The 17,825-nt window shown below is 36.9% G+C and overlaps 1 protein-coding gene across 1 annotated transcript in view; it reads left to right on the forward strand.

Annotated features, from left to right (window-relative positions):
- MALRD1 (MAM and LDL receptor class A domain containing 1) overlaps window positions 1–17,825 on the forward strand; it is a 258,192-nt gene that overhangs the window by 105,874 nt on the left and 134,493 nt on the right. Inside the window, exon 26 of the mRNA XM_038174819.2 lies at window positions 2,796–3,093. Within this exon, the coding sequence (XP_038030747.2) occupies window positions 2,796–3,093 (298 nt within the window). The remainder of the gene's footprint in view (window positions 1–2,795; window positions 3,094–17,825) is intronic.

Here is a 17,825-nt window from a genome sequence, read left to right on the forward strand (position 1 = left end):
TAGTTTGGAATTTTAGGCACATTCAAGTCAACAGAAGATGAACTTTTACATCATTGGGACAACAAGAGTTTTGTGCCAATAAAACAAATATATATAAGCAAACATAAAGGGAAGTACATGGGAGGAAAAAAAAAAAGTGGTGGTGTTTTTTTTTGTTGTTGTTTTGTTTTTGTATACAAACCAAGCTGTACCTTGAAAAAGAATAGAAAGCTGGGGAAAATTGTCCAAGTAGAAAGAAAATGAGAATATGCCAAAATAAATCTGGGAAAGAAAAGGGAAAATTCAGTGTCGAGTTGTCAGTGACACATAATTTTACTACTTGGAAATGGAACCTATAAGAAAACCACCTAACCTATATGTACTAGAGTGAAATAAGGAAATAATTATGTTGAAAATGTTGCGGGAAAGTTTAAATACCTTATTTGGATTAATATTCACTACAGGGCATTGTGGAAGTACTAGCCTGAGATCTGCTCCTTTGAACCTTGAAGCAGCATTGTTAGAGACTATGACACCAAAAGAGATGGTGTTGGAAAAAAGTCTTAATTTTAATTGCACTATGTAAGCAAAAGCAGATGGTATATACTGAGAATTCTGGGAGAATTTAAGAATGAAGCCAAGAAGTTTCAATAAAATATATGAAAAATGTCAAAAAAATCAATTATTTAAGAGGATGCATGACAGAAAGAACATGGGGGAGGGAGGCTGTTTGTATCTGTATTTCCTGAATTTTCTTGCATGTGGTATCTGATATTTAGTCACCACAAAAGCCCGTAGTTATTTAAAAATAAATGCATAAATCAAAAATGTGTGAAAAAATTCTTCAGGATAGTCCTGAAAAGATTAAGTAGCCAAGATAAATGACCACATCTAGAGAACCTTGGAGAATGAAGGCTAGAGAGCTAGCCTGCATTCTGATGCAAGGGAAATTCTGCATAGGAATTAATAGTGGGCTCCAGCCTGGCTGAGAGTAAGTCATATATGCGCAGTCCCGGTCCTGAAAGGACTTGTACACATGCTTATAATTATATGTATAACTGTTTGCAATAGTGACATTACAGCTATATATGATACCTCAAAATGATGTGACATTACAGAATACCAGTATGTTATTTCCACATACCAAATTATTCAATGTAATTTGGAAAAAAGTTTACAAAAATAGATATAGAAAATAGAAGCTGGGAGTTGGCGTCTTCTCGCAGATAATGAGTGTTAGGACGAGGGAATGGTTTCAAGTTGCACCAGGAGAGAGAGAGAGAGAGAGAGAGAGAGAGAGAGAGAGAGTGTGTGAATCATGGTGAGGGAAAGAAAAATTCAATGATCACAAAAGAAAAACAGGCATGATACAGTTTGGTAGCTTTGAAAGGAACTGTAGCCAATCAGAAGCAGAGTGGTGTGCGGTTCTATGAAAATATCAGCTCAAAATTTAATGTCGGAAAATGAAACAAAATTTAGCTGTAGTAAAAAGGAATAGAGATTAGTCTTAAAAATGTGAAAAGTATTGTATAATTTAATGATATACACATATACTGAATGCATAAACTTAATTTAAAAAAGGAGTTTAAGAGAAATAGAGTAGTTGGAAACAGGAAACCAGCAGGTAAATATGAATAGTTCCATGCAAGAAACTTGATTAATAAAAATTATATTGGACTACTTTATTGCACAGAAGAAATTCAGAAAGTGACCATAATAAAATTTTCATAAGAATTGTAACATAAAGCTCTTGATGGATTTATTAATCAATTGCAGAAAAGATTAATTAAGTAAAATTATTACTATTATTATTTTAAATGTATGTTTTGCAAAAGACTGCAGAAGCTTATGAAATCCTGTAGCACTAGGTAATACAGAGGGTGGTGACTTAACATTTACATGGGTATCGTAATATTTACTTATAAAACATATATCGTAATATATGTTTTTTATAACTATAATAAATAAGATGGAGTTTTCATTCTTCAGGGTTTGTGCTATGCATTAGATTAGGAAAAAAAATGAGCTATAGGGGCGTTCTTGCATAATGTAGCATGAATTGCCTTCTTTCAGGGTATTACATCATTCTTGGAAATATTCTATATTTGTCAGAAACAATGTTGAACTAGCATAAGAATTAATATAATCAAATACAACTGTTACTTTGCTCTTGACTTGTAAACAGTGGAGAGAAGTCAATGGTGACTACCTTTTGCAGTGTTTTTATGTCTATGTTCTGTATCTATTTGATCTTACGTTAGGACTTACTAATTTGTTTTTCCCATTTTTACTGAAATTCACAGTTTTCTGATCCAAGGACTACTTACTTTTTATTTTATTATTTGGCATTTATGCAGGTCATTTTGCTCCCATAATAGATTATACAATATTATTTACTAATTATACACTCTGTAATCTATCACAAACACTATTAACACCAGAAAACTGAAGTTATTTCCAAAATTGTAAACAGCTCTATTCCTCTATTTTATTTATTTATTTATTTATTTATTATTTTTACCAAGTGTTCTCTTTCTTTTACATTTACACATGGAAGTTATTCAAAAGAGATGCAAGATCAGCTGTCACAGTATTGTAATGCTGATTTCCAAGATTGACTTATGGAATAATTAAATTTTTTTCACTAGTAAGTCATTTTCGTGTGTGTTTTAATTAAATTGTCTTTGAATTAGTAAAACACAGAGCTAGTCTGAATTCTGCTAATGCTGCTCCATTTAAAAATTAGAGTAAATAGTGTTGCAGAGTATGTCTGAACTCACCAACTTTATACTTGAGGCTATTGCTCTTGTTTACAGATACTTTTCTATTACCATATGTATGGAGCTCACATTGGATCATTGATTGTCTACCAGAGGACTATGTCAAAACATGAAAGAATCCTCCTTAGTCTTACTGGAAACCAGGGAAATTTCTGGCAGAGAAAGGCACTGAACCTGACTGGAGATGGAGAGGAAGATTTCCAAGTCATCTTTGAAGGGATAGCTGGAAAAGGTCCCAAAGATGGCATAGCACTTGATGACATCACATTATCTAAGGAGTGTTTACCGTTCCAGGAGTTTTTACCAGCAGAACCCACAGCACTGCCTCCAACAGGTATGTTCTTGCTAGAGATATAACCGTGCATGAATGTATGTCTCTAAATTCTGAAAGAATACATAGCAGTATTGCTTTCATTTCTTTGTCTCTCCTTCAAACTAAAAATAGCACGCATATCTTGGTAATGGCATGTTGAAACCAACGTGCTTTTAAGCAGCTCTTCAAAATGTTGATATTATTTTCATGACATACCTTTTGTGGTATTAAGTTAATTCTTATGAATCTGTAGGACATATGTGCTGCCAAGTATGTTTAGACAATATCGTGCTAGTTCAGTGGGATTTATGTATCAATATTTACTTGTAAAATATAGTTATTGTTAAATAAAGAACTATGAGTAGGACAGAGCCAACACACCCATCTTGTAATAAGGTCATCAGTAAGTACATAGGAATAGCTCTAAGGCTTTTTGGCTAGTGGGAAACCGTACTGAGAGCTGGCACCATACACATCTTGTTCCCTTGTGACATGGTATCAGCAGAGGAGCTATTATTTGCATTATCCTCACTTATTGCATAAAGGAAATAAGACTCACAGAAATATTACCCAAATTATAAAGTTCTGATGGGCACAGATCCCACTATCCTCAAAGTAATAGCTGCTCCTAATAGCACTGATGATATTCATTAACAATATTTCCTTGGATGGTAAAGGAGAAACTCTCTCTGACAGAACAGAACAAATCTTCCTCCTTCCACATCTACCCTTGCTGAAATTTAAACTCCCAAAGTGGAATTTGGGAGATTTCCTGGGCCTACTACAAATTTCCTGCATAGCTGTGGCAAGTCATTTTATTTAGCTTCTCTGTCTTTCTGATGAATAAAACAAAGCTAATGTTTCTCAATGTCAAGGAGTACTGGGAGAATGGATCATTAATTTATGTGAGCTGCTTTGCTTTGTTACTGCTGCTAATGAGTAGCCTTCCCCTTTAGGATATCATTAAGCACTGCTCAGGCACTGGAATATACCACTGATGAGACTACATCAAACCTAAAAAATTATACTGTGCTTTGTCCATTAGATAAGCAGGAAAGATGCGGGTAATGGTTTTCAGACATATGCTGAAAAATTACCAAATCCTTACAGTATACACTATTGGCTCTCTACTTCTGACAAAAACAGTCATGGATATTTATTGCAAATGAGATTTGTATTTTAAAGTTCAGTTTTATATGAATGTTACCCCAAGAGGAACACTAGCTGAGATTTCTGATTTCTTATTTTTGATGTTTTCAGACTCTATCCGCTTAATGGTAGATGTGAGTCCCTGTGGCAACATCGGAAACTTTAAAAGCTTTAGTTTTGATAGTAAAGGATGTTCCAAAATACTTTTATGATGTATATAATAAAAAAGCTACTAAAATCTCAGGAAAAAGCCACCAGAGACTGATTTCTTGGTGTAGCTCATCTAAGATGTACTTTGTGAACTTTGTAGATTCACAACACTTAAAGATAATGGTCTAAAATCATCCTTATAACATACCGTCTTTTCTATGTCCACAATTTTTACTTTTCCTGGTAAAGAATTTACATTAACTACTGAGGGTTCCAACTTACAGCAACTAATTAACAGTGACATCTATTTGGATCACTGCTTGAAATGGGGACTTAGAAATCAGAGTATGACATCAACTCCTGCATACAGAAATGTTCTGTACAGTAGCAAAATGGGGGCTATGCAAAGAGCTCTGTGATCTAACTATATAACTAGAGACAGTTAAAATGGATGTGGTAATCAGATGCAAAAATCTGGACTCCTAGACTCCTCTGTTTATATGCAGAGACAAAAAGGCTTTAACCAAAAGTGAAACACTTATACACTTATATCTATTGCTCAAATTTGTTAAAAGTTTCTGAGGATGCAGATCTGTTTTCATGTCTTTAGCTGGAGAGAATATTGGCTAAGAAAATTGAAATGTTTTATCTCAAAGATTCATAGTTCTTGGCGTCTATTCCCATGACGATGCAGAATTGATATAGCCACTTATTTATCCATCTGGTTAATATGCTCTCTCTTTTATATTTGGATATTTGTTTCCTTTTTTCAGGTCTGGCAAGGAAAGTTTCCTTCATTTTGGGTATTCAAAATAGCACAGTGAATAGTGACTGTCCTAATGCTTTTTACCACTTCTCTGACCCAAATGAAGTTTGCTATTCAGCACTTTCTGTTCTCACTGTTTTTAGAGCTTGCTTTGTATTTTTTTATGAAATACCTGCAATCTGCAATTCATTTTCCACTAACTCAACACGCCACATGGAAAAAAGGAAAAAAAAAAAAGTAATACTATTCTTATTATACTATTCTTATTTGTTTATTTATTTTTAATTCAAAATTTACTGTATTACACATGTCAAGGGAGATGCTTCTGAGTCTTATGAGCAGTAACAAGGTGTCCTGTGCTTGTTATTTCTGCACACAGAATGCTATAGCATGCTATGCAATGGGATAGTGTAAGGACTAAATAGAATAGAGTTATTGAATATCCATATCTGTGCATCCAGGACAGGGATGGGATTCTGACTTTTTGGAAGGATTGGCCCCTGAATGTATGCCAACTCTTTGAAGTTCTAAATGTATACAAATATACATTGAAGTTTTGTTTTTTTTTTTTTTTTTTTTTTTCCTGGACAAATAAAAGTAATGCTTAAAGGCTGAAAGAGCTGAAAGAGTGTGCTGGACAACTAGAAAAAATCATTTTCAAATTTAGCATTGTTATTTTCTGTAGACTGACAGCATGTTGTAAACTGTCCTCATGATGCTACTTAGCAACAGTGATGCTGAAGTGGCAAGTCAACGAGAGCCATTTAAAACATCGTGCCTGAGAAAAAATAAGCATCATTTTAGGTTGGTGCTTATCAACTCCTCACTCTATAAACAGAGTATGGAAGAATATCAAGTTTTGTTCATGACCTGCAGTGGTGCTGTGTGTAGCCCATATCACCCTGGCTAACTTCCTATCACTAGCAAAGTTTCTTACTTCATTGCTCATGAATGTTTCTGGTCATTCAAGAGTAGACATTAAAGAATACAGCCTTGTCTCTGGGTTTGTTTGTTTTTAAACAGGTTTTTGAATCGTTCTAGTACAAATGTCTAATTCATAAAAAAATACATAGAGATTTTGGCAACATAGCTAAAGATGACAATAAAGGCAAAGGAAAAAAAAAGCGTCATTAAATGAGATTTGCCAAAATCTTTTTGAGATATTACCCCCAACTGCATGTAATCTAAAGACCAAGAGATATTGATTAAATCACTCTTTTGCAATTTGTAAAAAATTTAAGACATATAAATAGGAATAACCTTGGCAGTTATTCTAATTAATATATAAGAAAAATCACATTTTATGCTACTGTGCATAATGTGGTGTTCTACAGAAGAAAAAAATGTCTCCTTTTGTACAACGAATTGAATAACAAAGAATTTATATCTGCCTTTGAAGCAGCCAGTCTTGACCGCTGTCTGAGAGAAAAGAACATTAAACAAGGTAAAATATCTAAAGCACTTTAAAACCAGTGCTGGGGGAAAAACAAATAAACAAAAAACAACAGTAAGCCTATGAAGAATACTCATAACTTCTGATGTGCTCCTGAAGTTTTGTAGACAGAATATACCTATATAATATAGAGGTTTACCTATATGTATGTATAGGCAGCAATGTTCTCAGTTAAACAGACTTTTGATAATTTTATTGTCAATAGCAATTTTATTTTATTTTCTAACTCCTAACGTTGTAAATGTGTTATTAGGAGTTCAGGTTAGGATTCATTTCTGTTTGCAGTTTTCTCTTAGTTATGTAAGTACACTTTTTATTACTTAAAAGTGAAGTAAATGCTATTGTGTTTATTTGACACTGGAGAAGCCTGAGGCAGTATGAGTTACTTGCCTCAGGCTGCATAGTAAGTCAGTGACAGATCCGGGATTAAGGTATAAGGAATCCATCAGAGTTGTCCCTTGGAAAAAGGTATAATCATCACAGATTCTTATTGTAAAGGAAACAATGTGTTCTGTATTTCAGTTGATGGGGGCTCGAGCTATTCAACCAAAAAATAGCAGTTAGAGTAGATTTTTATGCTACACATTTGTAGGTAACTAAAAAAAATGAAAAACTAGACTAAAATTCTCAATTATAATGCTGACATGTTTAATTTATCGCTAGAATGTGACAAAACATGTTATCTGGAACATCACAGTGGATAAAGGCTTTCCCTACATTAGGTAGACAGAGACGTGAATTAAATGCAGGGCTGTGAACTCAGCAGTCAGAGCAGAGCCTAGATTTGTCCCGTAACTGATTACAACTCTGGAAAGTGGACAGAAACCATGATTAATGTCATCTAAGGTCCTTGGAGATAGGGCACTGTCAGCACTTGTTTTTCTTTTTCGCAGAACAGTTTAAAGTCTCCAGAAATTTCCTTAGCTCTTGGGCCTCCGCAGATCTATTTCTGTGAAATGTGTCACAGAACAGTGTGGTGGTTTTACTCCGCTGGGCAGCTGAGCTCCATAACTACTGTCACACTCCTCCTCTCCTCAACGGGAAAGGGGGCAGAAATACAATGTAAAGGGCTCAAGGACAAGTAGATCACTCCCCAGTCATCGCCATGGGCAAAGCAGACTCACCATAGGGTGATTAATGTAATTTATTGCTTATTACTAACAGACTGGAGCAGCGGGAAACTAAAAGCAAACACCTCCCACGCCCCATCCACCCTTTTCTACCTCCTCCCCACAACCAGCACAAGGGAATGGGAAACGGGGGCTGTGGTCAGTCCATAAAACTTCATCTCTGTCACTCCTTCACGGCTTTGTCTCCCCCACTCCTTCACAGTCACTCTCTGCCCCTGCTCCATGTGGATGCCTCCCACGGGATGCCATCCTTCCTGAACTGAGCCTGCGGGGGCTGCCCACAGACTGCAGCTGTTCAAGCACTGCTCCCACATGGCTCCGTCCCACTGGGTCCATTGCCCAGGAGCAAACTGCTCCAGCACGGGTCCCTCATGGGTGGCAGCTCCCTCCAGATCCCCTGCTGCTGCATGGGCTCCTCTCCACGGGCTGCAGCTCTGGCCTGGGGCCTGCTCCCGCAGGGGCTCTCCACGGGCTGCAGCCTCCTCCAGGCCACATCCACCTGCTCCACTGGGGGCTCCTCCACGGGCTGCATGGAGATCTACTCCATGTGGGACCCATGGGTTGCAGGGGGACAGCCTGCTCCACCAGGGGCCTCTCCACAGGCCTCAGGGGAACTGCTGCTGTGTGCCTGGAGCACCTCCTGCCCTCCTGCTGCACTCACCTTGGGGACTGCAGGGCTGGTGCTCACTGTCTCTCCCAGCTGTTGTTGCACTGCAGTTTTTATTTGTTTGTTTGTATTTGCCTTTCTTAAATCTGCTCTCACAGAGGTGCACACAGCTTTGCTTACTGATTCAACTCCCTCCAGCCAGTGGCCCATCCCTTTTGGAGACAGATGAAACTGGCCCTAATCACCCATGGGGCAGCTTCTTAGATTCTTCTAAGCCACCCCTGCATTCAAAAACCTTGCCATGGAGACCCAGTCAAAGAAATAAATGTCAGGTCAGGAGAAATGTTTTTTCAAGGCTAGAATGAGTTTCTTAAGCAGCAGGTGACACAGCCTGTTGAAATGGCAAAGTGTAATTCCTGATAGTATACTTATAAAGGAGACTCCCTGTTAAAGAACCCCACTCTTATTTTCACCTTACCAGGAAGACTTAAGTTCTAACCCTTTACATTCCAAGGACTGGCTAAACAATTCCTCTTACTAGAGTCTTGATATTATTTTTCTCTTACACATATACAGGTAGAGAAATAATGCTGCAATATAGGATATTCTTAGAAGTATAAAGAGTTTTTGCTGTTGTTGTTGTTGTTGTTTTTCTCTATGAAAGTAAAGTTAAATTTCACAGGATCTAATCCTACTTTACCTACAGTGAAGTACATCTTTGTTGGGTTTTTCAAATACCTAGATATTCTGGAACAACATTTCCGTGTGTGGTTAAGCCTGCAGGCATGTACGTATTTCTTTTCTCTCCCTCTCTAATTGTAGCAACAATCTGAAGAGGCTATTCAACACGTTATCAATAATTAATCCAGACTGTGTTTTACTTAGCCAGTCAAAATGTTTGCATTTTCAATATTATATATACAGGAGTGAAAAAAAAAATAATGTTATTTTTCACTATATATTTGTAAATGTTATTTGGAAGCTCAGTTTAAGAGTAGAGGCATTTCACTGCACAGCTTCATTTTCATTAGGGGATTAATTTTGTTTGCAAACTTTTCAACATAGAATATCTCCCAAGTGGAATGATACTGTAGCTCTCAGAAAAGATACCTAATGTGCCTAGTTTGGGGTTCAGTGGTAGGGTAGACAAATAAGTGGCATAGAGACTGTTAGCAGTCAAAATGCTCAAGGCATTTCTGAGTGTGGAAATACCACGCTCAACCGATCAAAAGTCAGATCACCTAATGTGCTTCACGCAGGGAAAAGGGATTGAAGAAATGGAAACTGAGAAAGTGCTTTTTTGATATGTGGAAACTCCAAGCAACCCAGAACACAGATAAAGAATAATCACCAATAATCATAGAAGTTGTCCTCCAGAAAAAAAAAAAAAAGACGGAAGGTTATTGATTGAGGTCACATGCTCTTCACCAAGCACACAAACAAAACAACAACAAGAACAAAAAAAATTAGATTTTCATTTTTTGCCAGACCAGGTAGGAAATGCATTAGTGAAATGGAGAGATGAGAGGTTCTTTCTGTGTTTCCATTTTAGTAAATACTTATTTGTTTGAGGAAATCCCTCATATTGATGTGTTGCACTTTTAGATCTCTGAGTGAAAATGAAGTTGGGGCGAAGGAGAGAGATGAATAAAACCAGCTTAATGTGCATAATGAATCTTTACAAAAAGTAAATCCAAATTTTATAGGCTTATATAAGACTTGAACTATTTAGTGTGGGATTGAGCTCCAAGACTTATATAAGATGTCTAGATGTGATTCAATGTGTTATGTATCTAAATTCCAATTATAGACAGTATACTATATTGCTCTTTTGCTGCCCAGCCACTCAGGAGAAATCTCTGTGGTGCTGACAGATGCGTAGCACAGGATACAAGGAAAGCTTATGCCCTCAGGTGGAGCAGCTGCTAATGAGGAAGAATATTCTGCTCTATGTGTGAGGAATCAAATAAAACTCTAGGTTTCTATTTTAGCTTGATGTCATCACTCTTTGAAATACAATGATTATACCAACTAGATCCCAATCAGTTTTAATGGGAATTTAGACACAACATAAATGTATATCTTTCTGTGAGCTGAATGTTGTTGGTTTTTTTTGTTTGTTTGTTTTTGTTTTTTTTAGAACTCTTTTTTCACATCTTTAGTTTTATGTCTCTTTTTCCAACACTTGTTTATACTTACCAGAAATTATTTCTGATTTGCTTTGCTGCTAGCTTAAGCAGAAATGACTGCCAAGTGATGTGACATTGAGGAGTTAAGTTGACAGCCTCAGAGACTGTTTATTATAACATTGGTGCAGCATCTCGTTTGGGATGTGACACGCATTCCTTTAGCTGTAGCTTAAGCAGTTGTGGGGTGGCAGTGCATGAGGTACTCTCCCTCTGATGTCTGCTTCTGGTCATGTCCAGTGGCTGCAACCTGCTGCTTGGAGTGGCTATATTCCCTTCTTCATACATCTAACAAAGAGATGAGTTGATTTAAAATAAATAAATAAATAAATAAATAAATAAATAAATATTTTTTTTCTCATTAGATCCTTCTATTCCAATATTCTTCCTTTGAAATCCTTTTGCTTTTTATCTGCTTTTACAGGGTGTCATTTCAGGCCTTCAGTCCCTCATCTATTTCTGCTCAGACCAGGTCAAAGACATTTTTGCATACAGAACTGCAGTAGCATTGCCCCACACCTGGATGCTGCAGTTATTCAAGCCAGAAATTAAGGAGACACTAATTTAGATTCAAGACACTAATTTAGATTCTAGACATTAAATTCAGACTGCATGGTCTCTGGCAGGTAATACTATGGAAAGTAACACCTCCGATATTACTGTGCAAATTACTTGTGGACATATAAGGCAAAATCAGGGAAGGAAAGCTCAAGGTAAAATTTCTTCAGTTGCATTAATTCACTGTTACACAGATGACAGGTATGGTGTCCACATGCAGCAAGGTTCATGGCAGAGGCTAAGGATGATGGTTAATACCAGACTAGCTGCAGAGGAGAATTTAAAATTTCAGAATACTGGCTTTCAAATGATAGAAATTAAGAGATTAGGGTTAATTTATAGCTGGTATGGGAAAAGTCCTTCAAACATGGTTTCTTGTTTAATTTGCATTTGCTTTGAAGATCTTTCTGTTTCTTTTAAGGACTTTAATGTAATTGAAATAATGGTAGAATTCAATATCTTTAATATTCTGTGTGATTTATTCAGCACTGCCTTTTTTTTTTTTTTTTTTTTGCAGACACCTAGTATTGTAGTACTTTTTTTTTTTCTTCTAATCTTGGTGAAGTGTTTATGAATTTTCTGCATAAAATTTCAAATTTATCACACCTTTACCTTAAAACAATTAAATCTCAGGTATTACATCTCAGCTTGAGTATAACTAAAGAATAATTTAAATCTTTTGTCAAATAATAGAAAAGTATTATTTCACAGGATCACAGAATTGAAGGAGTTGGAAAGGACCTCAAAAGATCATTGGGTCTAACCCCCCACCAAAGCAGGTTTCTTAGAGCAGGCTGCCCAGGTAGATGTCCAGACAGGCCTTGAATACCTCCACAGAAGGAGACTCCACAACCTCCCCGGGCAGCCTGTTCCAGTGCTCCATCACCCTCACCGTGAAGTTCTTTTGCATGTCAGTGTGGAACTTCCTGTTCTCTATCTTGTGGCCATTCCCCCTTGTAAACCCCCACAAACCACTGAAAAGAGGTTGGCCATATCCCTCTGTCTCCCACACCTCAGGTATTTATACACATTGATGAGATCCCCTCTCAGTCTTCTTTTCTCCAGGCTGAACAGACACAGGTCTCTCAGCCATTCCTCATAAGGAAGATGTTTCAGGCCCCGTATCATCATTGTTGCCTTCCTCTGGACGCTTTCCAGGAGATCCCTGTCTTTTTGGTACCAGGGAGCCAGGAACTGGACACAGTACTCCAGATGAGGCCTGACCAGGGCAGCGTAGAGGGGGAGGTTCACCTCCCTTGACCTGCTGGCCTTGCTCCTTTTAATGCATGCCAAGATCCCATTGGCCCTCTTGGCCACAAGGGCACAGTGCTGGCTCATGGTCAACCTGTCGTCCACCAGGACCCCCAGGTCCTTCTCAGAGCTCCTCTCCAGCAGGTCATGCCCCAGCCTGTACTGATATATGTGGTTGTTCCTTCCCAGGTGCAGGACTCTACACTTGCTCTTACTAAACCTCATTTGGTTTCTTCCTTCCCATCTCTCCAGCTGGTCCAGGTCTCGCTGAATGGCAGCACAGCCTTCTGGTGTGTCAGCCACTCCTCCTAGCTTTGTGTCATTGGCATACTTGCTGAGGGCAGACACTAGTCCCTCATCAAGGCCGTTGATGAAGATGTTGAATGAGACCAGACCCAGCACTGACCCCTGGGGAACACCGCTAGTCAATTTAACAGAAATGTTTCCAGGGTATTTGTAGTAAATGTTATTCTATGAAGCCAAATTAAATTACAAGGCCTGCTGATAGCACAACAGCCAAATACCTTTCTTGTAATAGCTCTCTTTGCATTTGTGTACAATATGATATTTTCCCATTCTCCACTTATTACATGTTTTTAAGGAGGTATTTGTGATTATGCAGGGTTGCATGAAAAACTTGTTGTCATCCAATAAATTTAAAGTTAACTCTACTGCTTTATTTTTATTGTTTTTCATTTCAGACCTTTTCGCTGGTTGAATGTGTGCTTACACTTGTTGAGCAATATAGTTTATAAACACATATTTTGTTCAGTGTCATACAGAGCACTTTGTGTAACTGGATAGAGAATGAAAAAGCATTAAAAGATGTGATATCACAAATTATTTTATTAGACTGATAAAAGCTGACTTGAGAAATGTTTTTCTACAAAAAACAAAGCAATCTATTTTATGTGATGAACATGCGGATGATTTAGTATGACAAGGTGTTGCATTAAGAAAAAGTTTCCATCAATTTCAGTGAATGAGACCCAGAATGTCAATGCATTTTTTTTTTTTTTCTTAAGAGTAGTCCTATCTGTGCTATCTTAAGTGAACATTTTGTCTCCCTCCTCATACAAAGAGGAAAAGATCCCTTCTGTACCAGAGATATTGCTGCTCTGTGCCAAACAGGGCCAGAGATGGATTCATGTACATCAGACAATTTACTCCCTCTGGAATCAATTTCTGTGAAAGATTCTTACATGATTCTGTATAGTTACTTTTAGGAGCCATTCAGATGCATCCAAATGCAATTTCCAAAGAGAATAACTTCCAGGTAGATGATATACATCGGTCAAAAATCTATTTCAGTCATGAAGTTAAAGTAAGGCTGCTTTAACCAAGGGAGAGCATAATTCTTGCCTTCTGTCCTTGAGGAACAACCCAAGACTGAACTACTGAATTCTGAGAGAGGATTGGCACCTTAGTGGAGATAACAATTTCTACGGATTAGAAATGCTAATTTGAGAGCTTGGTTATCAAGTTAGTATCTGGTGTTGTAGCTCTGTACGGTGCATACAAAGCATCATCTACTGATTTGTCAACTTGGAAAGACTCAGAGATATATTTTGGATGCAAAAAGAATCTTGCATTTGGTTTCTTAACTTTGAACTAATGAGACCTAATTCATCACAAATTAGAATGCCACAGGATTCTAATGATTTCGACACAACCATAGCTTAGAATTCATCCATATTTTGAAGTTGGCAGTGTTGGCTAGGCTTCGAAAGAATATTTTAAGAAAGTATTTAGCTTCTGTGGGACTTGCAGGTGAAAGTTTGTGTCAGATAAATATGAGTTTTGTGATTACTGGTTATTAATTTTCAGATCTATTTATACTTTTTTGTTTGTTTCCCTTACCTTCCTTTCTTCAGCAGAGAACAGCTGAATGGCAGAGCTTGCAAAGGAATGAGTGCATCTGAACTGATCATACGTAAATCTAGGCTAGATGCTAAAAATGTTCCTTATGTAAAGACCAAAAAATAGTGTTCTGGTAGCGAAAATGGAGAAATTTACTGGTTATACTGAAGGAAGAGGAATTGCTTGAGATTGTTAGCTTTCATAACACCAAACTGGACTTTGTGATTTGAGTGATTTCTTTTAAGACCCAGTTTCCCATGAAGTAGAATAACACAATTTCATGAGGGCTCTCTTTCCAATCTTAAACTTTTCTGCTCTTTCCTCGCTCAATCACTTATTAAGCTTGTGTGCCTCAAAAAGTGCCACTATAGATGAATGCATTCTGAATTGAGGTACAATTAATAGAGCTATCATTGCTCTGGGAAATAAATCATTGTGCTTGGTTGATATAAAGATGTGCTTGGAAGACATAAATGAGGATAATCAATAAAAATTGCTTTTGTTTTAATGGTTTTAATGATAAAATATATTGTTCTGGAGAAACGTAAGGAGCAGAACTACTTAATCACATTAGGAGATGTTAACCAGTGACATTTGAAATATACAGGTTCTTAATACAACCTTTACTTGCAGAATCTCACCTCAGACTACTTACGCTAACTTCATAAGTATAGTTTTCATCCTCTTCACTTTCATTGTCTAACAACAAACATGACTGTTACACAGAGGAAAAGGAAAAGATGACCATATTAGAAGATACGTGTTTCTTTGAGATACTGAGTGATTAGAGTTTGTTGGTATCTTTCCCTTCCACAAGGCATAACACATTTTTCATTTTTCTATTGGCCTTTCTAGTGGAAGCTCAAAGGTGTGTGGAAACCTGGTCAAGGCATCAATAAAATCTTTTAATCATCTTGTTCTCCTTAGCTCAATATAGCATTCTGTCTGAGATGGATAGAAAGTTCTGTAATATCATCTGGTGAATGCAGTAATCCCAAAATTTATTCCTTCTGAGCAATGAGAGATTTAGGATTTATAGGTGCCATGAGATTCAGTTTAATCAGTTTTGGACTTTTTTAGTTTAGCCTACATCTGACTCTTACTCAAGTATTGCCGAAGAGTTTATATAGAGCTGGTTTTAAATTCTGCAATTGTTCATAGGATTTCTCACCAAATTACATTAGCTGCAGTTATGTACATCCATTTGTACATCACTAAGGATATTTCTTTGAGGATTCCTTTGTATTCTACATGTTTATATTGTTGAATATTAACACTGATTAAAGTGATTATATTGATATTTGTAATTGGGAATAATCCCAAACTAATACATATACATCATTCAGTATCTTCCCCTTTGAACACTAGACAGTCTTATGCCAATTTAAAGACTTTTCTGAACCACCTCACAGTGTCTAACTTCTCAAAAAAAAAACAAACAACAACAAAAAACAGTTCCTGGAAGAGACTTCTGAAGTCTCAATATAATCTTGAGGACACTTAACAGTCAGTGACTATTTTGTACTTTACTGGTTAAACAATGTCTTTTTTGTTATTTACTAGAGAAAGGGTTCCTAAAAGTAGTTTATTCTGCTCCTTCTAGCTGAGGAACCAGGGGTGCTCAGACCCTGGGACTCCATGTCCATCACTTTTTCTCACCTAGGTCTGATCCCTACAAAAGAACATCCTCTGGCCTCAAGAGTCAGGGATGTGATTGTAAATGAGAGCTGGTAGTCCAGGCATTGCGTAGAATTTGAGGGAAGCATTTTCCACCTGTCACTTTTACTGAGCACAGTCCAGCAGCTCTGGCAAATTGTACAAAACAGATTCATCAATGCATTTCAGGTCCCCTTACACCATATGCTTTGGGCAACAACCCTTTAGCAAGCAAATAGCAATTAGATCTTTAAACCAGAGGTTATAACTAAGCCACATTGGTCTCTAAGTCAGAAATGTCATCAGCTATGCATCACTCCTGGCTTTGACCCAAACACTGTAACATTTAGCTGTCTGGGCAAGGTTTCAATGTACAGTTATAAAGCACAGTTTAGGTGAGCTGTACTTCTAAAGTGCGTGATTCAAGTTCAAGTCAAGCCTGGAGACCTTCAGAAGCCAACTTTACCAGCTTCATCCCAGAGCTGCTGAACCAAGATATTCTCACATTAGCACAGAGCACAGGGTTTGTTTGTCTGACTTCTAGGGTGGAGAGCTGGAGGCGCAGAATGAGTTTAAGCCTTTTGATACGAGAATGCATATGCAAAAGCAAAACATTTAAATAGTTTAAAGTCTCAAAATATTTTAAATTATTGAACATGTTTTAAGTATTTTGGATTTTGTATATAAGCAATCTTCTGCTTGTGTTCTTGCTAAGGAGTTCAAGCTGGGAGTATTTAGGCTTAATATATTGCAAACCTAAATTTCATTTCATTTTATTTCATTTTATTTTCTAGGAGTTGACTCAAGTAAGTGATTTAAGCTTTTAAGATCAGTATTTAATTTTTCTTAAGGTAGCAAATGCATATGATGAATACTATTTTTTTCTGGAAAAAAGCTTTTGCTTAAAGTACATGTGGATTGCTTTTTTGTCTGTGTTTCTTTGTCTTTCTTCAACAAGATAGGTTGTATATTTCTGCTTGGATTTGGAAAGGGAATATTGTATATTGTATATAAGAATTGCTGTATTCCTGTTCACATTATCCATAGACATCAACTTTCCTAGGAAAGTATACATATATATACTATATATATATATATATACACACTATACTATATATATACATGTATATGAGACTTAATCCACCCTACTAGCACTGGAATAATCATTAAACATGCTAGTATCTTGTTTTAGTTTTCTGTCAAGGAACAAAACAGTCTTAATGCTATTTCAATTCAAAGAGTCTCCCTTAGTGAGCCCAGGCGTAAGTTTCTTCTGATTTACCATGAGGAATTTCCATCAGAAGAGATTCACTGAGAATTTGTTTTTAAGCTGACATGCTAATATGTTTTATAGACCAAATACATTTAGAATTATGTAAGCAACATGAGAAAGTATGTGCTATTTCTACTGCTTGGAAGTATTAGTATACCAGTGCTATAATAATGGAGGAGATTAAAAGAGCCAATGAGAACTCCACTAGTCAAAAACTGTTGTTGATGTTTTTTGAGTGAATGCATATTCACATATACCTAAGCACTTTAGACTGATGTTTTTATTTTTTTATTCTTTATAATAGTGCTTTTAGAGTTCCCCTGCCCCGCCTATGGTACGTCCAATAAATGGAATGTGAAGGGTCTCTGATGTCTATTTTGCCTACAGCTTGTCTTATCCTTGAGGATTTCTTGTAATTTTAAACACAGCAAAACTCCCTAATGTCACAGAATGGATATGTCTTAAAGTGTGTAGAGTGGTGTGGCAGTTTTATCTTGCTGGGCAGCTGCACTCCACCACAGCTGCATTCTCGCTCCCCCTCCTCAAAGGAAAAGGGAGAGAAAGTATGATGGAAAGAGCTCTATGGTTCAGCTAAGGACAGGGAGATCACTCACCAACTATTATCATGGGCAAAACAGACTCGGCATAAGGATATTAATATAATATATTGCCTATCACTAGCAGATTAGAGCAGTGAGAAACTAAAAGCAAATT

This window comes from Anas platyrhynchos, chromosome 2 (assembly GCF_047663525.1).
Source record: "Anas platyrhynchos isolate ZD024472 breed Pekin duck chromosome 2, IASCAAS_PekinDuck_T2T, whole genome shotgun sequence".
Lineage (NCBI taxonomy): Eukaryota > Metazoa > Chordata > Aves > Anseriformes > Anatidae > Anas > Anas platyrhynchos.